This window comes from Leptodactylus fuscus, chromosome 5 (genome assembly GCF_031893055.1).
Source record: "Leptodactylus fuscus isolate aLepFus1 chromosome 5, aLepFus1.hap2, whole genome shotgun sequence".
NCBI classification, from domain to species: Eukaryota; Metazoa; Chordata; class Amphibia; order Anura; family Leptodactylidae; genus Leptodactylus; species Leptodactylus fuscus.
Window position 1 is genome coordinate 54,093,124 of NC_134269.1, and position 25,750 is coordinate 54,118,873.

The window sequence follows — 25,750 nt, forward strand, 5'->3', positions numbered from 1 at the left end:
GTTTGAAGAGAAGTTAAAAACATACTTTAAAGAGGACCCTTCACGTCCTCAGGGCACATACGGTATAATACACCGCTAGAAAGCCGACAGTGTGGTGGCTTTCTCGTTCTGTGCCCCCGCTGAAGAGGTATTGGTGCTGTTACAGTAGCTCTTCAGTGTCAGAGGGGCGTTTCCGGCAGTCAGTCAGGAACGCCCCTCTTCACGGTAGCGTTTATTGCGCTGTACTGTGAGAGGAGGCGTTTCTTACCGCCCAGCCATGACGCTGAGCAGTGAGGAACTCCTCCCTACTCCTGACAGTACAGTCCATAGACGAGTGGTTTTGTGATACATAGAGCATTGAAGTAAATTATGTTTTTGTTCTTCTAAACAATCTGAACTTTACTGCTACAAATGTTAATATCACATGTGTGTACAATTTGATTTCAGCATCTGATGTGTGCCGGCCTGTGGTGTCTAGTGGAAGGAGATGCTTCTTGCAAAACCAAATTGGACCCACCACTAGACGGGACAGAATGTGGTGCAGATAAGGTGAGCATGTGCAGTGAATTGTAAGAAATTTAGTGTATGTATGTATATGATAAGAATGTCATAGAATCTTGCAAAGTATGAAAAACCTTTATATTAAAGAGGATCTTTTACCACCTCCACCCCTTCTTGTTCTTAGCATTTGTTAACAGTTGCCATTCCACTGATTCCAGCACAGTTGGATTTTTTTTTCTCTAGCCTCCACCATTCCCAAGCAAGAAGCACAGTTAGTTTTCATGCCAGATGTGCTGTTTCAGCTCCATAATGTCAGAAGGGCAGTGTCAGGCAGGGGGTGATTCAGAGCTCCAATCAGAGGAAGCCATTATCACAGCTCAGAATTACACCCTTTGGCTGCTCCTGCCTGACATCGCCCTTCTGACAGTGCAGAGTCTAAATAGCATATCTGGCACCAAAACTAACAGCACTGATTGCTCAGGAACGATGCACTAGAGAAAAAAAATTAAATTGTGCTGGGATCAGTGGAACAGTACTATTCGAAACGGCAGTTTCGAATAGCATGCACCTATAAGAATGAACGGACGGCCCCAGCTGCTTCCATTCATTCCTATGGGTGCGCGCTATTCGAAACTGCCATTTCGAATAGTACTCGCTCATCTCTAAACAGCACCTATTAAATAAAAGAACTGTATATGTTGAAGGTAGTGAAAGGTTAATGTTGGGCAGCTGTTTAGGTTCTGTTTACATTTGCATCTTGAGATACATTTAAGGTTGTGATTGGCCATCCATTAATGAACTAAATGCAAAGTGAGGTTACATTTACATAACAGTGATTAATGACTGTTTTTTTAATGAATATCACACAGGAGCACTAAATTTAATATTTTGGGATTAGGGCTATTCACATGACTGTTATTTTGATAGTCTGTTGGTCCTACACCTATAGGGTTGTCATTCTGATCCACTATAATATATTATATACTGTATGTAAGTATGGATAGTCCAGTCATGGTTAAGAGTTTGTGTTACAGTGGTGCCGAGCTGGAGAGTGTGTGAGCAAGACCCCGATTCCTCAGCATGTAGATGGAGACTGGAGCGCATGGAGCCCCTGGAGCATGTGCAGCCGCACGTGTGGAACCGGAGCAAGATTCAGGCAGAGAAAATGTGACAACCCACCGTGAGTGTCTAGTGTGCTCTAGAGCTGGTATTCCATATTCTTATGCCTTCCACTGGTTTTGTTTTGCAATTCTGTGTGCTCCTGCCTGGCTTCTCTGTGTTTGTTTTTTTTAACAGTTTTTATCTTCATATCCCCATACACATACAGTACAAGAAAAGTTATCAGAGCCTAACAATTTTGGTGGGACTAGCCAGCTATGTTATGTCTATGGGAGAGACCTGCCAATTCTCCCCTGATAATTGATCTTCAGGGAAGGAAAGGATCGGGCATGATATATATTATCATGCCCAATCCTGCTTTCCCTGGATGATAAGCCACTGTCAGAGCAATGTATAAAGGCAGTGCAGTTATGGGAAGGACAGCTGCAAATGTAATAAAACAAAAAAGAAACAATACTCACCTCTTTCCTAATGTGATGCAGCATTGGTGCTCCGGTAGTCCTCCTGTTCTCAGTTTACAGGCGGTCAGCACAAGACCACTGCAGCAAAGCATTTGGGCATATACGTAAATCATATGGAGAACGCTGAGTAAATCATGGACAATGAGACCGAGAAGATGGGAAGACCTCCTTCGTACCATCAGTTGATGATATAGGAGGTGATCCAGGGACTATACACCCGATCAAATTACACTTTTTTTATTTTGAAGAACACCATTTTTTTGTATGATTTATCATTCACCATAATTCAGTTTTAGCCTTGAGCTATTCGAGAGAAACAGTACAAGTTTTCCATGTTCTCGCAATGGAAATTCTTCCTGCCAGGAACAAGTGTTCTAGAAGTTTGGGCACGTTCAGTATTGGAGCAATGAGAACTGCCTGATCAGGTGCCATCTCCAAATTGATCATTGTGACGGAATAAATTAGACCGTAGACACTGCGCCAAAGACGCTTAACTTTAAGACACTCCCATGGTATTTGCAAATAAGAGTCCTTCCCTCTGCAGGCTGAAATATTTTCATGATTCATAATGGACTGATCTACCATCTGAGTAATATGTTATAGGTGTGCTGTGTAATGGACAGTGTTGCATTAGCATGAGCCATATCCTTCCATTCCCCAAGGTTTCTCTCATTGTTACTTTTGTGTGTCAGTCTCACCATATTTCAGGATGGATCAAAGATATAGAATCACCCCTACCTTATGAGCCTTATTGTTAATATGTCCTATGAGAAGAATGTGGAAGGAAGACTTGCTGCAACATTTGCTTGTGAGAAATTATGTTACATGATGAACTCTATTAGTAGAGGACACTCTGTTGCTTTCCACTGAGATGAGAGAGTCCTCCGCTGAGTGTTGAGGAGGTAACACCAGCTGTGAGGATGCCTGGTGAGAGAACAAATGACTTCTTGATCCCAGGAATAGCAGAACTTTTTGTGTTTTGTGAAAATAAAACATTGCTGCTGGCAGCATCACCCTAACAGTTGTATGAGCCAAGCCCGAAAGAGGAAAATGAGGTGGTGCAAGTGACCCTTCCAAGTACACGGAGACTATATCTTGTAATTGAGCTGTGCCTGCAGCACAAATCACATGCATGTTGAACAGCATTATGCTTCTAGCCAAGGCGCTCAAGGCCATGTCCAGCTCTGGAGATTTCTGCTGGAAGCATAGTCTTAATTTCTTATCATATAACTATTTGTGAAGACAATTTCTCTATTGCAGAGACTATAGTGTATTGTACAGGCTTTATCAGCTGCGAGTCAAATGACCTTTCTGTGGCTTCATTTACTAGAGCACCAGAGGTTCCCAAACTTTTCTAGGTTGCAAGCGACTTTGAGAAATGACTGGTGATGTCTAGCCATAGTAGGTATTTTTAAAAAAATCAAATAGTGTACTATACAAAAATTTTACGAAGGAGTGGAAAAAATGCTGCATAGTAAGAATACTATCAAAAAGTATTCCCCGATCTAAACATCTTCCAATCGGTCAGGGATTACATGAAGAGACAGAGGGATTTGAACATCCTCAGAAGATCTGTGCTTAGTGTTACAAACATCTTGGAGTAATCTCCCTGCTGAGTTCCTTCAAAATCTTTGTGCGTGTGTGCCTAGAAGAATTGAATGAAGGAAGAAGGGGAGTAACAGAAATATTACATGATTCATGGCTTGTTTTTAGATAATAGGTATCCATCTGCCCATCCTTTGAAGCTGCAGACAAAAGGCTAAAGTGTCAAGGGTGACACGCTGTCCTCTCCAAGAGATAAACCCTGTATGCTCTGGTTCTTACACTTCCTACAATCCAATCTGCAATAAAAGTTCTTAAAGGGATCCTATCATTGGAAGCCCTTAAAAAAGGCTATTCTCCTACCTTTAGATGTCTTCTCTGCGCCTCCATTCGGTAGAAATCCGGGTTTTCTTCGGTATGCAAATGAGTTCTCTCACAGCACTGGGGGTGGTCCCCAGCGCTCAAATAGCACGGGGGCATCCCCAATGCTGCGAGAGAACTCTCCAGCGACGCCTCTATCTTCTTCTGGAATGCCCTCTCCCTGTGTCTTCTTCCATCCTGGGTTTTTAATTTTCTAGGCCTTGGGCCTCGGGTAGACATGCTTGGGCCACGAGAAAATGGCCGCTTACACTATAAATTGGTGTAAGCGGCCATTTTCTTGGGGCCGCTTACACAGTAAGTTGGTGTAAGTAGCCATTTTCCGGCGGCCCGGACATGCGCAGTTGGCTCTGCCCGAGACCTAGAAGATTGAAACCCAGGACAGAAGAAGACACAGGGAGAGGCCATTCCAGAAGAAGATGGAGGCGTCGCTGGAGAGTTCTCTCACAGCATTGGGGACGCCCCCAGTGCTGTTTGAGCCCTGAGGCCCGCCCCCAATGCTGCGAGAGAACTCATTTGTATACTGAAGAAAACCCGTATTTCTACTGAACGGCAGTGCGGAGAAGACATCTAAAGGTAGGAGAACAGTCTTTCTTAAGGCTATTCCTACGTGTTATCGTGAAAATAAGGGTATCCAATGATAGGATACCTTTAACTAATTCAAAAGAGCTTCTTCTCCCTATAAAGTTAACTATGGAGAGGCCAAATATATACTGTTGTGTTCACCAGTGATATTGTCAGCCCCTAATGATGATGCATTAGTAAGAACAGTGTCACTAATGATGATGGAAGCCCCTAGTGATGATGTAATAATATCAGGAACAATGTCACCACTGATGATGGCAGCCCCTAGCGATGATGTAATAATACGAAGAACAATATTGCCAATGATGATGAACGTTTGCTGATATATAATATGTTGAGCCAAACTTTTAGCAGTAATTCTGTGTGTGGAAACTGGTGATATATCATTATACATGCTACCACTTCTACAGACTCGATGAAGATCTGGTATACGATAGTCACCTGTTGACTGCACTGTCTATGGCAAGGCAATAGCTGGAACATATTATGGTCCGTGTATAAGTCATATCCTACTAATTAGAGATCCTGAGGCAGTCACGAGTGGATGATTACTAGGGGAAGCCAAATTATACATTCTAACCAACAACCATATGCTTCTCTCTGCAGCGTATAATTCAAGTATATCTCAGCATTTTCTACATATGCCTATAACCTGACACATATGTATGTACTATGGATCTTTTTGCATTATGGCAGGATGCATTGCATTAGATATGCAGCAATTATCGTGTTATGTGGTTTTCACAGCTCCAATGGATTTGCTTGTGGTATTCCATATAATGTAGACTCAGCACTGGCAAGGTGCCTTGAGGGCAGAGGGAGCAGGGTTTTGATGAAATGAACCATCCACCCACAATGCAGTATTGCAGGTGATCCTAGATGTATAACTAGACCATAAAATCCTATGGAATTCTACTCTTTGTTTTTTTCTGTTGCTTTGCAAGGAATATTGCTCAGAAACAGCAAAGAAAACAGTACAAAGGGTCATAAAGGTTGACAGGCAGTGTTGGCAAGTAGTATCAGCTTTGTCATTTCCAGAACTCTACGTATATTTTGTATGTATTAATTAACTTGTCTCAAGTGACCTGTAACTCCCCCTTAGACCGGCATAGTTTCTGCCTTAAGAAACAAAGTTTTACATTTTCTGACTAAAGCAACAAAAATACAGGTCATTGAGTTACAAGGCATGTTAAATAATGTGGCCAACTGTATAAGTTAATCCACCTATAGTTTATGCCAGCGCATACAACCAGCCAGTGGAGGCACACAAGACCCCCGTGATGCAGGATGCCATGATGGGTTCTTGTTTGGATCAAACTTTTTGGAATATGCTACACTAAGGGGGCGTTCACACTTGCAGCCATGTCCACCCGCTGGATCTCCGTCCTATTCCCCAGAGAAACTGGAGAGATGACGGCTTTCCGGCGGTCAGTTGTAAAACCCATTCATTTGAATGGGATTTAAAAGCAAACCGTCAGTGTCCGTATGCAGCCACTCCACGGGGAAACTGTTTTTTGGGCCAGACACAAAGTTGGACATACATACGGACATCGGTGCTTTGCTTTTAAAACCCAGACACGGGCAGACACGGGCACAACTGTGAACGCCCCCTAAATAGTATCCAGATATTATTGGATCAGTCGCATTAGGCTAAGGACCCACGTTGCGGAAAAGCTGCTTTTTTATTTCAAATGATGCTGTTGATTTTTGAGCTAATCCCACGAGTGGATTGAGCAGCAGGGAGAAGTATCAGAGCTTTCTTTATATTTCCTGTTCATTTTGTAGCCACTTCTGGGTTTGGAAGTCCAAAATCTGCAACAAAAAAAGCATAGAGCAAACAGGACCTTTCACTACCTCCTCCAGGTCCAGCTGTTTGCAAAATATAATAGGTGCTACTGATTCCAGCACTGTTGAAATTTTTTCTTTCCTGAGCAATGAGTGCTGTTAGTTTTGGTCTCCGATATGATATTTAGGCTCTGTAGTGTCAGGAGGGTGGTGTCAGGCAGGAGCAAGGAAGGAGTGTGATTCAGAGCTCTGAGACTCTTGTATTGGAGCTCTGAATCACACCCCTGCCTGACGAGGGCGCTAAATAGTATGCCAAGCACCAAAACTAACTGCACTTTTTCCTCATGAATGGTGGGGGATAGAGAAGAAATTTCAGCTGCTCTGGAATCAGTGGAGCAGCGCCTATTAACAGATGCTGAACTGACATTGGTGGAGGAGTTGATAGGTCGTCTTTAAAGTGGAAAAAACTGCTAAATATCTTCACAATTTCTGCAGTAGAAATTGACACCTGCCTCTAGGAAATGAATAAAAGAATACAAAATACTTAAAGAATACTTTCCATGTACTAGTAACACTTGGTTGAACTATGGGATACATGTTATAAGGATACAGCAATTTGTTTCACTCACGATATAAATGTCTTTTCTTTATTAATGTATTTCTAATGACGGCTTGATGCTTGCATTCTTTTATACAGTAACGTGAACATTTCTCTAAGAATTGTTGTTTAGTGTTCCAGAAGAGTTTGCAAATGTGTCTCATAAATCATTGTAATGAGCTGGTTGTATTAGTAGGAAAGGGAACGGAAATGTAGCTCTGTTATGTGGATAGACACAGCATTCGTCCAGACCTAATTCAAGAACAGATTTATTAACCTGCAGACTGAAAGACTTCCAGGAAACATGAATCAGGCGTTGGAAATATATATATTTTTTTGTAATGGTGTTGGAGAAAAGGACATAGTCTACATGATAGACCTTAGAAGTCAAAATGAGAGAACATCCTAGTTGATGACCCTTTAGATTTTGATCTGGTCTTGTTTCTTTGGCAGTCCTGGACTTGGTGGTCTAAACTGTAAAGGGACAAGTGTGGAGCACATGGCTTGCGAGAATTCACCATGTCCCAAAGGAGGTTCCAGTTTTAGGGACCATCAATGTCAATCTCATGACCGCAACATGAACAAGAAGAAAAGCCTCCTAACCGCTGTAATCATGGATGGTAAGTCTTCTCCATACCAAATGATCCAACCTTTGTCTTTTATTTTTAATGAATCATTTTTATTACTGTTGAAATGAATATTTGTTTTTCAGATAAGCCATGTGAGCTGTATTGTACCCCTGTTGGCCGTGATACCCCAGTGCTGGTGTCAGACAGAGTCTTGGACGGGACACCGTGTGGCCCTTATGAGACGGATCTCTGCGTTCATGGCAGGTGCCAGGTGGAGTAGCTCAAATGTTTTTTTGGAAATTCTTCTTCCTCTTCTCAGATTGCTTTGTATTTTAGAACAGGACGGAATGATGTAATGTTGTAATGTTCCCATACTTTTTGCTAGTACCCATCTTGTGTTTTCATGATTGCCATGCGGAGCAGACATTCACATTTCTTAGTAGTATAAACCAGCGTTTCATTTCAGATAATCATTCTCTACAATTATTTAGATTCTGCACATTAGTTTATATGCATTTCAAGCAAAAAGTAAGAGTTGTGTATTATTAGGTCTTTCCTAAAATCACAGAAGTCGGGGAAAGTTAATGATTGCTTATATAATCAAGGGACGAGAAAATGCCGTATCATTAAATGGATAAATCTAGGTTTTCTTTAACAAAATATACAAGAGAAAGCATCAACCAAGGTAAGCAAATTAGCTTTGATCCAGTCATCCAACTCTGGTAGGCATTATAATACTCTCTCAAGTATTGAAATGATCTGTAGACAAGTTCAACTCATGTTTCTCGGTCTACCAGTATTCAGATGCTGACACTACACTTTTACCACAGGAGGATGCCTGCAATCCTCCTCCCCATTCCTTGGAACCTCTACTCCGAGAGTAGCTTTTACGTGGGTGGCAAATTATTCCATAGTTAATGGCCAGAACTATGCTCTGTGTTGACTGTTTTGCCCTTTAAGACCTTGTCGTAGTGCCTGAGCAAACATACTCCCTTCTCACTTGATAATTGCTCTTGACTTCTTCTAATACAAACGTTTATCTAGAAGGCTAGGATATCACAGTTTTTCCTTTCTAGCTTTTTAGACAGACTGATGAACCATGGGCAGGAGAAGGAAGGGAAAAGTCAGACTTTTTAGACACCATCACCCCCTTTCCTCCCTACTAACCAGGTTAACTTCCCCGCCTCTCCTGGCCACATCCCTGACTATACCCCACACAGGATGCACATCAATACAGAAAATCTAATCCAGAATATAGAATGGGAATGTACCCATTCATAAAATAAGTCATGAATACGTCCATTCAATGGATTTTGCATTGCAGAATCCGTACCTGAAATAGAAATTCAGAACTCTACTGAGACCTATCGAGAAATAGCAAATTAAAAACTGTGCCGTCTACAGATGGGTGTTTAAAAAGCTCTTTGAGAATAAGTTCACAAGCTGCCAATTTACTACAGAAACTTCTATTTATCAGAATCAGGTTTAAAAACATCCAAGCACATGGAACAGATTTGCAGTCACAGAAATTTCTGCAATAGATTTTCTACTTGAGCATTTGCCTTAATGAATTGAACATTGACTTATATGGTCTGTAGGAGGTACAAGAGAGACTGTTTTGTTTCTTCTAAAGGAGAACTATTTTGTATACATTTACCCAGGGAGCATTGCCCTTAAAGGGGTTGGCCACTTAAACACCAATACTGAGAGACCAATGTTATGGTTTGTATAATAAAAAGTTGTACAATTTTCCTATATACTTTCTGTATTAATTCCTCACCGTTTTCTAGATTTCTGCTTGCTGTCATTCATTCTGTTACTTCTAGTGGAGAAAATACTGAACATAGTCATGTGATTTATAGTCCATGGTCATGTGATATATAGTCCATGGTCATGTGATATATAGTCCATGGTCATGTGATATATAGTTCATGGTCATGTGATATATAGTCCATGGACATGTGATATATAGTCCATGGTCATGTGATATGCAGTCCATATACATACATATACATATCTTTTTATTATACAAACAATAACATTTGTCTCTCAATATTGGTCTGAAAGTGGCCAACCACTTTAAGGATGAGGCCCCACATTGCGGAAACTCAGCTTTTTTTGAGCCAAAGCTAAGAATGGCCTCAAAAGGAATGGGAATGAGATGGGAAGTAGTTGGGTCTCATGCACATCACCATTTGCACAGGCCGAGGGGGTTCCAATGGTTTAATGGAAGGCACTCAGATGACACTCAAATGACACTCGAGTGCCTACTGTTCTACATTCATTTCAGTGGTGGTGGTGGGGTTCTGCTTTGTTAAGTTATCACAAAACTGGATAGGACATGTTCTTTATTCCATGAGAAGGAACAGAGCATCAGAATGCCCTCAGATTGCAAACTTACTTATATGCATAGTGCCTTAGAGGTGGTCATACTGTTCTGTACATATGATCAGGCAGAATATGGGGTTGAGGGACCCTCATTCTGTAAATAGGTGTGGGTACCAGATATGTGAATACTCCTTTAAGACATTATCAGTTGAATCTCTACAAGAAAAATACATTCTGTGCTAGTTCACACTTCATTGTTTTATGTTGGTATATCAATCGTCTCAGTTTAAACTGCATGTATTGGGGAATTGTCAGTATGTTACTTTGACACATTCGGTATGCTTTAAATGCAATACTTCCCTTTATTTCTATGTATGTGAGCACATACCTAACGTATAGCAAGCCCTTACTACATAAGTATGTCCAGTACGCTCTCTTGCTTTGGGGTGAGAGCTCAGGGCCGTGTGTTATTCTCATAAAGCTGTGTTAATCAGACAGTGAGATGGAAATAGTTCTACAGAACAGCTGGGAGCGTTTTATGCCAGCAACCTCTGGAAGTGCTCTATCAGCAGGTTTGGGAAGCGGATGGAGAACCCAGGGACATGTTCGGCAGAAAAAGTTACAACTGCAGCATAGGATTTATCTCTCGAGTAATATCCAGGCATCCAGTTTCTAGAACGTGGCGTTGACTAAGATTTTCTTATCCTTTGTGCTGAAGCCTAAGTTTTCGGCTCATGTTTGTTAGCTTTCTCGCTGTCCAATGGGAAAAAAATGTGTGGAGAATATCTATTGTTTTCAGTCTGTTCATTGTAATACCTATAGTAAGTATAAACTTTGAGGTTCCGGTAGGAAAAATGTTTCCAAGCATTGGATGTAGTTTTACTTTTTCTCATGGATCGAATCTGAAGTTCTTTATTCTTTTCACGCAAAGAATGGGTTGTGCATTAAAGACAGTGGATCTCTCTATAATAGACATCTTTAGAGATATTTTTAGTCTATAAGTCTCACCAACACTGACTTTCAACCAACAATTTATACTATTGAATGAGAATGTCCATATCAGATATTAGAACACTGCTACATTTTGTGAACATTTTGTCTTATGAACGTATATCTTCAAGTGTTTTTAGTGACAGCTGGAAAAACTGGTAATCTTCAGATTGTAAAAAATCCGACAAGCCAAAATCTTACCTTAATTCCTAAACACAAGCATGCATGTTCCTTTAATTTGTCCTTGGTGGACGCTATTCCTTTTATGTACTTTTTAGGTTCTTGATACAGTAAACATGAGAGAAGCCAGGGATGTTGGAACATACAATAGGAAAGGAAAACTTGAGCAATGCAATGGTCCCCCTGCATTCCACAAAAGTGACAAGATTGGAGCTAATTCCTAAAATGTTTCTGTGTCACATAACCGAGCTTTACAGCTTTCAACACCAGAGTCAGCCTAGGTCTCTGATCTGTTTGCAGGGTGTCATATGATGCCAAAATCTGGGTTACCGCTCTGCTTCACTACCAGTAGACTATACTTGGACATAAGAAATACACTATTTGGTCCGATAAATACTCTGCTCTTCTTGGCTTTACATAAGTTTTATAGAGCTTGTATGTAATACTTGACTGCCCCTCCATATACACAGCTCCTCACCCCAGACAAAGAGGAACCTTGAGCATGTTGAGGAACAGGGAGCTATTCTAATGACTGGGGGGAGAAACACAGTGGGGTCCTCAGCGATCTAACTTTTTTCTTCTGTGGGTAAGTGATAAATATTAGGGTATTAAAAATACCCCTTAGGCTGCATTCACACGGAGATCATTGGACTGGATTTTGACGGGGAATCTGCCTCAGAATCCGGCTCCAAAAGATGCCTCCCATAGACTTCAATTGGAGCTGTTCACTTCTTTTTTCCGCTAGCGGTTTTGCGTTGCTCGCAGAAAAAAGAAGCGACCTGCCCTTTCTTGCTGTGGATTCCGCGGCAGAATCCACCACAGCGTTCGCGGTGCAAACCTCCCTCCCGACTAGGCCCATTCATTTGGGCCTAATCCGGAGTGGAATGCTGTGACTGGATGCCGGTGCACTGCAGTCGCAGCTAGCCATTTTTTGGACCGGATTCTGAGGTGGCCTCTGCATCAAAATCCGGTCCAAAAAAACCTGTGTGAATCCGGCCTTAGGTGGTGATTTTAAAGAGACAGATCTATTAGATGGTGGAAACAGTAGTAGTTCAGTCTTAGAGAGATTTAGCTTCAGATAGAGTGAGGACATGATATTTGGGACAGCAGAAAGACAGTCACTGGTGTTCTGTATTAGTGCAGGGGTGATGTCACGGGAAGATGTGTATAATTGGGTGTCATCAGCATAAAGATGGTACCGGAAGCCAAATCTGTCGATGGTTTGTCCAATGGGGGCTGTGTAGAGAGAAAAGAGCAGGGGGCCTAGGACCGAGCCCTGAGGAACCCCAACAGCAAGGGAAAGAGGGGAGGAAACAGAGCCTGCAAATGATACACTGAAAGTGCAGTCTGAGAGATAAGAGGAGAACCAGGAGAGCGCAGTGTCCTTGAGGCCGACTGAGCGGAGCATAGTGAGGAGGAGTTGATGGTCAACAGTGTCAAAAGCTGCAGAGAGGTCCAAATATAGGCACCTCAGTACAAAGTACTCATAACATAGAAAGGAGAGAAAATATGGGGGCACTCACTTAGGCACCTTTTCTTAAAAAAACATTTCTTTATTCGTTTTCATAAAAACATCTTGGGAGAGATCAACCATACATCAAGGCACAGATGGAAAAAGGCGACAGCCGTTTCGCGCAAAGCAGCGCTTTTTCAAGCCATATAGATGTAACATATAGATGGAACATCTATATGGCTTGAAAAAGCGCTGCTTTGCGTGAAACGGCTGTCGCCTTTTTCCATCTGTGCCTTGATGTATGGTTGATCTCTCCCAAGATGTTTTTATGAAAACGAATAAAGAAATGTTTTTTTTAAGAAAAGGTGCCTAAGTGAGTGCCCCCATTTTTTCTCCTTTCTATGTAATTGAATATCTTTACTTTGGGTGTGAGCACCTCCTACAAAAAGGCACGAACAAAGGATACAAACTTCCTCTTCAATGTTTAAAAAGATATCAGTGATGCTGGTATGAAAATTTGAGGGTTATATGCAGTGCCACCTTTTTTCTTTTCTTTTTTTTTTGTCTATCTACAAAGTACTCATAAATATACACAGACAAGAATGGTCAGACTTCTACCTAGAATTCTCAACCCTAAGGTGGACTTCTCATAGTATTTCGATCATAAGGATTGGATGGATCTTACCCAATTGTTCAAATGAAAGTAGATACTCAAGCCCAGTGTGATGGCCATTTGATAGCCACAAAGGTAACAAAAAGCTACTCCACCACAGATTTGGAAGTCACCAGATAGGGGAAACCCATGTGTGCTGACCCTAGTAAACCCTAGGGTGCTTGCCCTACTTGTCCTCACACAGATGCCCTACCATACCCTGACCCATCGCTGCTGAAGCCAAATCAAACCTAGAATTTTTTTTTAAATAAAAACCTATTGCAAAAATGTATTTAGCCTCCAAATACTGTATATGTAAATCAGTAATAATAAAAATAGGTTTCACTGTAGCCTTGAAGTTTAAAAGGATGTCACTTTATGAGTGTTCAAGACAGAAGGGATTCCAAACTGAGCTGTCAGATAATGGATTTCACACTGAATGGTCTGAGCAGCTTTCAATGTATGAGAATACATGTAAGGTGCAAAATAGAAACTGTGAAACATTCTTCTTGAAAACCCATTGGAAATGGTTTAATGATGCCAAGATACAATGGTACAAGTAATGAAAAAACTCCCTAAATCTGTTCATATAGATCTTTGTAACACATATTAAATTGCTACCAAACATCATGTAACTATGGCCTCTCATTCTGCATACTTTTTAAGAACTGAAAGAATTATGTATTTTGTTGCTCTAGTTTTCCTATACATCTGTTAGCAAAAAAAAAGGAACTAAAACTTCTAGTGTGAAAAAAGCAGTAAATAATAAGCCCTGAGTCTTTACCATACACTTTTATGTGTTCAGAGGGTCAGATAACATGATCTTTATGGTGCATAAGATACAAGGCACTGGTGACATGAGATGGCCATTGGGGGGGATCCATTAAAATCTGGATGTTTGGGATAGAAAACTTTCAATGGCAATCCTGTACAACCCTTTATTCTACTTTCTGCATACATTTAACAATCCATTGAGTGATCACAAATCTATAGGTTTAAGGTGCTTGGTAGCCTTTCCTTATATTATTAGTACCTCACATTGGAAAATATAGTCCCCGACGTAACATCTGGCATCCATAAGGGTAAATCACCCTGTGAGACCGGTTAATACAGCAACATGTGGGAGACATTAGGAACTACGTCAACTCACTGAGATGTTTCTGACTTGATTTGGGTTGGAATATTGACCTTGTTTGCTGTAAAACCACAGTAACTGGGCCGACACTGTTGTGCCTAATTCCAGATATTACTCCCCTGCTGCCATTGTTTTAACCTGTAATCTTCTGGAAGCGGCTGTAGAAGGTGATCAGGTTTAGCATGTTTCCCCTTATACTGTCACAGTAAACTAGATGAGTGTTGAGCTCTGTGGGAAATGGGTTAATAGTTGCAGTTAAGCTGTCTTTGGCAAGTCATTGACATGAATCCCTGCGAGGCCCCGCTCTATATCACCGTGATTACAGTAACATTTAACCTCTATTTCCCAGCTCTCCTTTGTGTACTTATAGTATTATGGAGAGGTGGTGTCAACTTCCCCCATGTTATACTCTTCTCTTCTCTCCTACCCTGTTTCCTTATTGAATTAGTATTAAAGGGAGACCACCTCTGTCCCCAACCACCTCCTCCCTCTGCGCGAATAGTGATATACAGAAAATCCACATGTAAAAATGGACATTTTAAGCACATTTTCTCCATTTCTTTTTTATGTTATTCTGACAGCTGACAGCTGGAACTGCTTACAGACCACTGAGCCTTGAATCACAGAGCCATCTTTTCATTATCTGAGCTACCTTGTTTGTTTCAATGTCAGCCATTTCGGTTTTTATTTTAATGCACTCAGTGTATACCCTTCAATGTAAGGAAAATGAGAATAGAACTTAAGGATGATATGTCACTTCTTTTGACATGTCTGCTTTTATTCTCCATTAAATATTGTGGAACATCCTTAGAACTTTGTGTTGTTCCTCTCATAGCGGAAGAGTTGGGAGAAAGAGTTTCCAACTCCATCTTCAGTGTTGGAGCAAGAGTTGAAATTGGCCTGTGAAAAATAGAGGAGATTAATCTAGAGTTCGTGGTTTGGCGTCCCAACTCCACAGCCCTGATTCCTCTGCTATTCCTCCTAGAAATGTATCAATAAAGTGACTACTGGATGTTACCAATCCCTCTGTCAGAGGAATATGCTCCTGCACCCTCAGGACCCTCAGATTGTTATATTAGAGGCAATACAAATATTTACTGAAAGACATTTTAGGAGAACAGATATATCTTCTTTAGGCTAAGGCCTGTAGCAAGCCTCAGCAATAAAGCACTGTGAGTAAAACCACGGCGGCAATGCATTTCAGTTTTTCCCGCAGCAATTTTCACAGAAAGTTCGCTAGCGAATCCCATCCAAAAATATGTTCAGCGGACATGCTGCAATTTCCAAAACTGTTGTGGTTCTGGAAATCACGGCATGTCAATTATACTTACGGAAGCGCCAGCAGTTGTCCTATAGCTATAATGGAAGCAGAAAGTCCGCAAAGGAAACCTCTGTGGACTTTCTGTGAAAAGGGCTGTGGGAAAAACCATGATGCATTGCCGCTAGAGATGAGAACTAGTATTTGATCGAATACCTCACTCCATAGGAATGCGTGTAAGCGGCCGAACACCAAGGGGTTAAGCGCATCAAATATTCACTGCGCTTAACCCCTTGATGTTCGGCCGCTTACACTCATTCCTATGGGAGTGAGGTATTTGATCGAATACTACTCACTCATCTCTAGTTGCTGCCACAGGTATTCTGGCAGCACGTTTTTGCTGCGGCCCACTACATGTGGCCGTGGCCTTTAAAGAGGTGTTCATACTATATGAAAACTCCATCATTTACTTGTTTGTATACCACTGCTAAGCCATCATCCAATTCCCAAAATATAACAACCACAGTGCCACCTATGTGCTGCAGCTCCTTTGTCCATTTTTCCTGTACGGTGATACTTCTAGGATTGTTTAGGGTTTTATCTGTTATAGTAAACAATAGAGGCAAATATAACAAATTATGTGTGGGTAAATGACCATAGCAACAAAGTGAACCAGCCACACAAAATATATGAATAAAAATTAACTTTTATTAAGTGCTCCTAAAAAGGTGTAGCAACATATATACATACAAAATATATAAACAAACATAAAACAAAATCATATAGGGGTAGACAATGCTACAAATACCAACTTGTCAGCCATGGAATGTACACTGGATGGCAACACGAATATCATAGTACAAAGGGCTCAACCATAGCTAAAACTGAAAGTGTCCAATAATAAAGTGTTGTAAATGAAAACAACAAATAATCAGTGTAATAACCCACAGATAGCTATGAGACTGCCCACATAAGATGATCCAAGATTAGCCTCCATACATACCAACAGTAAAGGGACCCGACGCGCGTTTCACCTGTACTTGACAGGTTTCGTCAGGGGAAGCAGGTTTCGTCCCCTGACGAAACCTGTCAAGTACAGGTGAAACGCGCGTCGGGTCCCTTTACTGTTGGTATGTATGGAGGCTAATCTTGGATCATCTTATGTGGGCAGTCTCATAGCTATCTGTGGGTTATTACACTGATTATTTGTTGTTTTCATTTACAACACTTTATTATTGGACACTTTCAGTTTTAGCTATGGTTGAGCCCTTTGTACCATGATATTCGTGTTGCCATCCAGTGTACATTCCATGGCTGACAAGTTGGTATTTGTAGCATTGTCTACCCCTATATGATTTTGTTTTATGTTTGTTTATATATTTTGTATGTATATATGTTGCTACACCTTTTTAGGAGCACTTAATAAAAGTTAATTTTTATTCATATATTTTGTGTGGCTGGTTCACTTTGTTGCTATTTTATCTGTTATAGTCTTAACACTTACCTAGCTTTGTGGCACCTTTCCTACTATTGTTAGATGCCTTGTTATCCTTGTGAGCCCTTAGTACAGAAATAATGGTATTAAATCATACTAAGAGAACAATCTCTTTCCCTACTTTTCTAATGTACCGTAACTCCTTATGCGTCCTCCAAAATAACAAACTTTCGGAACTGCTTCTCTCTTTTAGAAAATTGGCTGCGATGGTATTATTGGTTCTGCTGCCAAAGAAGATCGTTGTGGGGTTTGCAATGGTGATGGCAAAACCTGCAAAGTTGTCAAAGGAGACTTCAACCACACCAAGGGGATGGGTGAGTAAGTAACACGGATGTTGTCATGATTTATAACCAAATCCTATGTAATGACACATTTGGTGAGAGTAATAAAAAAAATACCAGTTTTTTTTTTGTCACTGCAAATTTCAGCTGATAGTTTTCGTCTGTATGACGGCTTGTATCACAGAACAGGCTAAGTTCATATATTATACATCAGACCTTAACTAGATTAAGCATATTAAAATTAGTATTTGGCAGTCCAGTACATAACTGCAACATGGTTACGTCTGAAAAAATAGGAAGCAAATATACAAGAGCCGAATTATGGTTTCCATACACGACGTAGTTGTTGGTCCTCCAACTGTCATGAATGCTTCATAATTATTAAGAGACAAGAACCTCTTGATAATGGTGCCCATGCTAATACCAAGGGTTTCGATTAAAATAGTGGACATAAAAATAAATGAATCTTTAGACTATTCAGTCTAAGTTAATACCAGTTACTGGTTGGCTTACAAAGATTTAGAGTAATATTGCCATAACAGAATTTAAGCCATGCGTCTGGTTGGACAAGATGGAATAAAAGTGTTCAAGGCTAAGGCCCAACTCTGTTTAATTCTTACAAAATTGCATATGGACATTCAGCACATTATGGAATATGACTAATTTTCTTTAGAGGTTGATGGTTAGCTTCCTATAGATCAGCACTTTAGGATTATAGATCGGATGCGATGGAAGGGTATCATTTTCCAACCGTAAAGAAGTTGTCTGGGCAAAAAAATATATTATTTAAATAGGTTGGGGCAGGTGAAAAAAGATCATACTCACCTTCTCCTGGTGCTCTGGTGGCCTCACAGTGCAGTACAGTTTTGCCGCTGAGGTGAAGTGAAACTTTTCACTGGCTGTGACGTTCTAGATCCCTTACAATCCTTGAAGCCGCTGATTGGTCTTGGCAGTCATGTGACCACTGAGGCCAGTCAGCAGCCTCAGGGGCCCGAGATGTCACAAGTAGTCACAGCAGGGATTTCCGCAGGAAGACAATGGACCTGCAGGACCAGACCACACTGGAAGGTACTGGAGAATTGGGAATAGGTGAGTAGGTTTTTTTGGGGGGGTTTTTTTCACCTCCCTCAGCCTATTTAAAAAAAATAAAAAATTTTGCCCGGATGACACCCCATTAATAACTATGTAACTACAGTGCATAATATCCAACCTATACTAGCCTAGATTTGTTGTCTCATATTGTGCTTGTAATACCTGTAGATTTAGGTTTGGAGCTATTGGGGGAATTTATTCTTCCCTAAATGCCAGAAAACTGGCATAAATTGGAATAAATATGGTGTATCTTTTCACCCAGTTTTGCACTGAAGATGCATTGCATCCACCTTTCTGTACCACACTTGCCACTTTTTGTGGGACCAGGTTGAGGACACCTCAACTCGATAAATTGACTGTAACTCATTACATTCCCTGACTGGCGTCGATATCCATTCTGGTGCACAGGAGTGCCAGAGCTTCTCCATATTTCAGGCACATCTCTTACCAGCCTGGCATACAGAACGTGAGTCCTAATAAATTCCCCCATTGTCTTACACCATTTCACTATTCAGTATTTCCCAATGCTAAGCCAGTCAAAACCATTTCTATCACAGAAGAACGTGCTGACCACTGCTACTACTACTGCTTGTCACATTGTGATCTTGTGACCTATTTGTGTTCCTTAGTCAACAGTAGTCATTGTAAGAAGGTTTCCACATGTGTCATGACAAAGCCAAAGACAGTCCCCAAGTGTTTCACATGTAAGAGCGGTGTAGTTATTGTGTGGCGCCTCTGCTTGGTGTTTGGTTGGTGTTTCTTTGGGATTTGTCATTTTTTCATAATCTGTATAAGTATTAATGGTTTCCACCACTTGTGTGCAACAGTTAACCCCTTCATTCACAAAAGCAATATTTCGTAATACAATAGGTCTACATTTTCATGTCAGGATAGTTATATATGCAGGCCTCACAGGTGTCGGGAGGGGAATGAGACGTGACATTTATTAAATTATGAAAACGCAAGAGATATTGTTGACATAATATTGGTATTAGATATTGTATAAACTATTATCTCAATAGCAAAGAAAATCCCATCACATGTTCAACAAATCCATTGTATGGGGTCTGGACAGCTGCCAGCGTAACGCTAATACCCCATGCAAAGGACTATCTGATATGACTTTGCAGATTTCCTAAAGTGATACCATAAACTTTATTTAGGAATGCTATTATTTTATGGTTATGTCATCGGGTGCACGAGCTATAAGGCAACCTATGTAAAAATGTCACCATACTATAAGAAGGAAGGGTCAGACAGAGGTGATAGGAGATGCTTGGCAGTAATGAAGGGGTTAAAATGTTTCCTAATTGGTTGATCTTGTAAATGATTTATCAAAGTGTTACTTCTAAGAAATAAGTATTGTTGACTACTAGAGGCACAGTATGGCCTTTACGCACATGGATGGATTACAAATCTGCAGTAGGGTCCATGTAGCCCGCATTGAGACCCCATACTACCTTCCACTTTTACAGAGGCACAGATATTTTTACGTATTCATAAAATAACACTCTGACATGCCATGTTACTAAGGTTCTGGAGGAATCATATGATGGTACTGAGCATGTCTTCAAAGTATAGACTCGCTGTGCCACCATCTTTGCACATGGCTTTGCATAGATCCTTTGTTTTCTGGTTGTAAATGAAATATGTTGGTGACAACCCAGCCATAGGAGTCCATAGAGCTTAGATATCACATGACTGGACCAGTTAACACCTGGATAGAGACATGTTCCTCACATATGACTGACACATTTACTGGTGCAGTGAAAAGCCTGCCATAATAGTAAAGGTAACAAACTGCTGCAATGCAGACACCATTCGGTAACAATCACTACAATTACCGCCCAGCTGTTCTTACATTTACCCGGGGTCTCTGTGCAGTATCATTATAGAGATAAAATACTCATTCTTGTCAAATCTAATAGAAATAGAAGAAACACTTTGATAAATGTGTCTTTCTCTTTTGGATGAAGGGATACTAGATATCTGCTTGCAAGGTTTTGTGATATTGTATGTGCATGCCTGGCCTATCCTGTAAGTCCTAGTGCTTCCTGGTACCAGTGAACACAAGGTTTATGTCAAAAATATTGTTTGTGATGTCATCCTGGGCATAAACCAAGATCTGACTTCTCCATGGCATCCTCTAGAGTCCTTGCTTAGCAAACATTGCTCTTAAGGGACCAGTGCCCTGCAACATCATCTCTCATGATGACAGATGGAGTGTCAGACTGTCTGGCACGATAACAACGTAAGCACCTCATTGCCAAACCCAACATCTACAGACTGTTTACAGTGTAGCAGCTCACACGCATGTTTGGTAAGCCTTTGTGATGTCATGTATTTGTTCAAGCTTTGCCAGAGTACAAAACAGTTACAAAAGAAATTTTATGCTGATCTTGGGGTTTGCTCAGACTGACATTGACTTCCTTGTGTGACCTCTTCTCATGTACAAATCCATTGGTTATCTGTAGGATTTTGCATGAATCTTTTGATGTTGACCTTTGCTGCTTTTCAGGAATGGATTTGTTTTTGACTAATAAAGTTTCTTGTCATGAACATTTTAGCCATAGGAGCATTGTCTGGTCCAATATATAGTTTGTTCCCTTTGTTCCCTTCATACCGGCCACACATACAGTATTGCAGCCAAATGAAACAGTAGCCTTCTTGTTTCAGAATTGGAGTATTCCCATTAATAGACCACTAAGATGGAGAGATAAATTCATAGTCAGTCTTTATTTACAAATGGAAGAGTTGTACCAAGCACTCACATAGGGGTCAATAATCTATAGGATGGAGGACAAGTCTCAGATCGCATGTCCAAGGACATTTCAATAGTCTGGAGAAATCAATAAAGTCTTCTTCTGTGATGATCCGTCCTCCATCAGATCCTGGTACAATATAGAATGGTGGATGAACTGGCAAATTACCAGCATGGGCAAAATTTTAGCAATATCTGGAGAATACCACAAATAGCTCTGGGGTGTCTGAAGAAATCTAACATATTGGCCCACCAACGACTCTCAATATTGAGACAAAAGAGAAATCTATGTGTGGCCCGTATGTCTTTTCCTTTGCAAAGTCTTTCTTTTTATACAATGCATGCGCCATCCTATCTATACTCTTTTACCCTCCTTTTATAGTGTGCCTTGCTTATGCTATTATGCTTAAAGGGTATGTACACATTTGAATATAATTTTGCATTTCATATATAGATATAAATGATGTACAATGTTGATTCGTGTAAATACATTGTAATACTAATCTTTTACTTATCATGAGTTACAACTTGTATTACAATCCAGAGCTGCATTCACAATTCTAGAATCTGATGTTGGAAACAGTCCACAAGTTTACTGACACAATCCCAGCCTTGTTGAGCTCATGTGGTGCACAAGGACAGCAGTTTTTCTAGAGCAGATTACTGTAGAGCGCTTTATATAAGTTTGCACTTTCATGAATGCAGATGACCAGAGCAACCATAGTGTGGAGTAAAGAATAGAATAGTTTGAATCCTGGGAGATTTCAGCTCTGAAGCCTGAAGGGTTTCTAATGCAGCTGTGGACTATTACACATGCCATCACTTTGTATCACTACAAGATACATAATACAATGTACTTGCAAATTTACTATACTGTAGATTTTACCTATATATAAACTGTAAAATGATGTCATAAGGTGAGCGTACCCTTTAAGCATTTATATCTTCTTCTTCTTCTCTATCTGCTTTTACATCTCAACCCTATACTACTTTCTGTGTACAGTCATTGTTTCACATTTTAGGTGTTCCCGTGTCCCTGTTTTTCTAGTCTTGGTGTGCTCACAGTGCCCGTTTTTTATTGTACTCATGGTCCTCCTTTCTTTCCAGGTTATATTGAAGCAGCTATCATTCCTGCAGGAGCAAGGAGGATTCGAGTAGTAGAAGATAAGCCAGCACATAGTTTCCTGGGTAAAATATATTGATTTCTAGCCATATGAGAGTCGCTGGATGATTTGTAATGGCTTGTATTGGCATCTTTATCCACAATGAGATCGTGTAGTGTAGTTTTCAATGGCAATAACAGATTCTAAATCTTGGAAAGTGATAGCATATCTATATTAGAGCATATTAAGACCAACATTTTTCCTTAGAAAGACCTGGCGTAGTTTTATGTTCTCTTTACCTGTAAAACGATGCCCTGGCTACTCACTATGTAAGAAACTGCAGTGCAACTTTTATTTAAGTGAATGGAGCTGGCTGCCGTCCCTTGCACAGCCCGGTGCCAAGAGCACTATTAGTGGAACAAAATTAAAAGGGGAGACATGACTGTGTTTTCTTTATTGCCAGGATCGGTGGTGGTCCCAAAGGTTGGACTCCACTGACTATAAACGGAAGACACTTATCCACTTATCTAACATCTTACTGCATACTCCTTATACATTGATCTATAATAAAAAGGATCATAGAGTGTTCATCCTAAAAACGACAGGTAGCCATGTACTGTAAAGGAATCCTGCTGTAAGAATTTGAAACATCAAACCATCAGCAAGTCCTTAAGGATGTTCTCATCTGACTCCTCTTTGGTTCTCCCAGCACATACACATTTCTTCACTGAAGCCAGGGAAATACACCTTGGCTGGTCAGCACATGCACCCAAGGCCTGGCACAGTGAAGCTGATGTGTACTATCCCAGCTTCAGTAAGGAACCGCACATACATTGGGAATGCTCAGTGCCCAATAAGTAAAGACTTGTTTCTTTCATGTCCCGGCCACAGAGAGCCATAGTTCAGTGATATTTGGGACACTAAACTACTAGTCCATAAGAACCTACTGGTGACTTAGTGTCCCACAGACACCTGACACATTCTTCTTTAATTCAGACCAGGCTTAAATTTATATTATGAATGTTATCTTAGGAGATAGAAAAATTCCTCATCATCACATCCCACGCTAAAATTTGTGCGGGCACCAGCAACATGCTTTTCCTAGATTCCTCTGTCTGCAGAAGCCAAGGAAAATAGAATGTTTGCTAAGGAACAAGTTAGGGGATATAGAAAGTAACTTGATGCTCATAGCCATTTCAGCTCTTGGATGTTGAGCAGGAGCACATGGGCTATAGGTAGCAGAAAAGAAAAGAACTTGGCAGAGAAACCCATGGAAAAACTGCAAAATGAGAATAGAGAAGGTGGGAATTTGAGAGACTGTTCTTGGGAGCAAAAAGCAGAGCGAGGGGATTATATTGAAATAGGCGCATGTGCAAAGAAGCCAGAGCCTTGCAAGGAGCCTACAGCTTAATTGTCACTTTACACCATGGAAAATATTTCCTGCAGTCCTTAGATAAATGGAATATATCGGCTCTGACAGTTTACAGGAGCAGGTCCGGCAAGTGTATCACACCTTATGTACCTTGTGCTTAACTATTTCAGCACTGAAAGACTCTATTAAGAAGTCCATTAACAGCGATTGGAAAATTGAGCTTCCTGGCGAGTTTCAAATCGCAGGGACCACCATCCGTTATGTACGTCGGGGACTCTGGGAGAAGATGTCTGCCAAGGGACCTACAAAAACTCCTTTGCATCTGATGGTAATATAGTATGTTAGTTCATTTTTAGCCATATTTGTAAAGGCAGTGCTATCCCTGACACTCATTGAGTATTTTACAACCATGGGGGCTACAACATTGACTAGTGTTAGGCTTGTATTTCAGATTCTTCGACCTAAAACGCATTTTCTACATAATCTATCAAAATAATGGAAAAGGGGCAGAACTCCAATATGCAAAAAAATTTTAAAAGTGAACCTTTAGTCTATCAGTGATGTATCAGTTCAAAGGTGAAATTTTCTCACTCTGTCTATATATATATATATATATATATATATATATATCCTAGTTTTGTACAATCTAAGTATAAGGGTTAGGTCACACTGGCACAGCTACAGTGTAACGTAAACCATATTGGCATTCAGCCATGATGTCCAGTGTGGTCCTTTCCTAAGGCCACTGATAACAACTGCACTTGAATGCTCCCCCTCCATGTTCTTAATCTCAGCTGTATACAGTAAATATATAGTCAAAGCTTCAGCTATAAACATCCTGATCTGCACACTCTGATTCCTTTCTACCCCCAACAAAAATGTGGCAGCACGTTTATAGAGATATGCATGCTGTCCACATAAGAGCTGTCTGGTTATATAAAACATAGGTGCATTAGTGTCAGAACAATTTATACCCTGCAGGGGAACATTCTGTATATCCATATTTGATAAAATAAAAGATGAATTACTATAGGAGAGGACTAAAAGAAAAAGATAAAAATCTGTATATAATCAACTTCATAATATGCAAATATATTTTATTGTATTGTATTTGTATTTGTAGGAATGGATTAAGTCCCACTTTAGATTTACACTGGTTCTTTAGCTTGCACAGATTTGACAGTGTAGGCAAAATTATTATTTATCTTTAATTTTCATTTAGTGTTTCAGAAATCAATAGTGCCTGTGTCTTTAAGTATTATTCTTGTCTTTTCTTTCTATCTGATTTATTATGTCTGTACTCATTACACAAGCAGTCTCAGTTTACAATGGACTATATGGGGAGAGGAGAAGACTAAAGACAGAGATATGAGGCTGTCAACAGCATTAAATGTCTCCCTTTTGTCAGGAGACAGCGGGATACTAGTTCCTGACAACCTAGCTATGTTATGAAAAAAGCCTCCTCTATACATTGGTGATATCTCTCTGTGAGGAGCTCTTCTTTTCCTCCCCTTCCTTCTCCATGTACATCTTACACAGATTTGATCAGTAAAAGAAAAGGGCAAATAAGTGAAGAAACAGGCACTTTTCTTAGATAAAGTGCATTACAAAGCTAGTTTACTTCACCTGAAGTATGGATTTATGAAGAAAAAAAAAAAGTAAGTTTAGTCACTCTTACAACAGCACAGAGTGTGTGCTCAGTTGTGCACTGTATGGCACTGTACAGTGGCGTAACTAGGAATGGCGGGCCCCTGTGGCAAACTTTTGACACGTGGACCCCCCTGACCGACGCCGAAGACCCCGACCCCCGCATTCCTGCACGCCATATTATACCCCATAGTGGCCCCTGCACACAGTATTATGCCCCATAGTGGCCCCTACACACATTATTATTGCCCCATAGTGGCCCCTGCATACAGTATTATACCCCATAGTGGCCCCTGCACACAGTATTATCTTCCATAGTGGCCCCTGCACACAGTATTATACCCCATAGTGGCCCCTGCACACAGTATTATACCCCATAGTGGCCCCTGCACACAGTATTATGCCCCATAGTGGCCCCTACACACATTATTATTGTCCCATAGTGGCCCCTGCATACAGTATTATGCCCCATAGTGGCCTCTGCAC

General features: G+C 40.6%; 1 protein-coding gene across 1 annotated transcript in view; it reads left to right on the forward strand.

Moving 5' to 3' along the window:
• ADAMTS17 (ADAM metallopeptidase with thrombospondin type 1 motif 17) overlaps window positions 1–25,750 on the forward strand; it is a 141,124-nt gene that overhangs the window by 74,837 nt on the left and 40,537 nt on the right. The window contains exons 11-18 of the mRNA XM_075273201.1: window positions 427–528; window positions 1,515–1,660; window positions 7,402–7,568; window positions 7,661–7,788; window positions 17,202–17,322; window positions 19,011–19,085; window positions 22,250–22,330; window positions 23,788–23,945. Coding sequence (XP_075129302.1) covers window positions 427–528; window positions 1,515–1,660; window positions 7,402–7,568; window positions 7,661–7,788; window positions 17,202–17,322; window positions 19,011–19,085; window positions 22,250–22,330; window positions 23,788–23,945 — 978 coding nt within the window. The remainder of the gene's footprint in view (window positions 1–426; window positions 529–1,514; window positions 1,661–7,401; window positions 7,569–7,660; window positions 7,789–17,201; window positions 17,323–19,010; window positions 19,086–22,249; window positions 22,331–23,787; window positions 23,946–25,750) is intronic.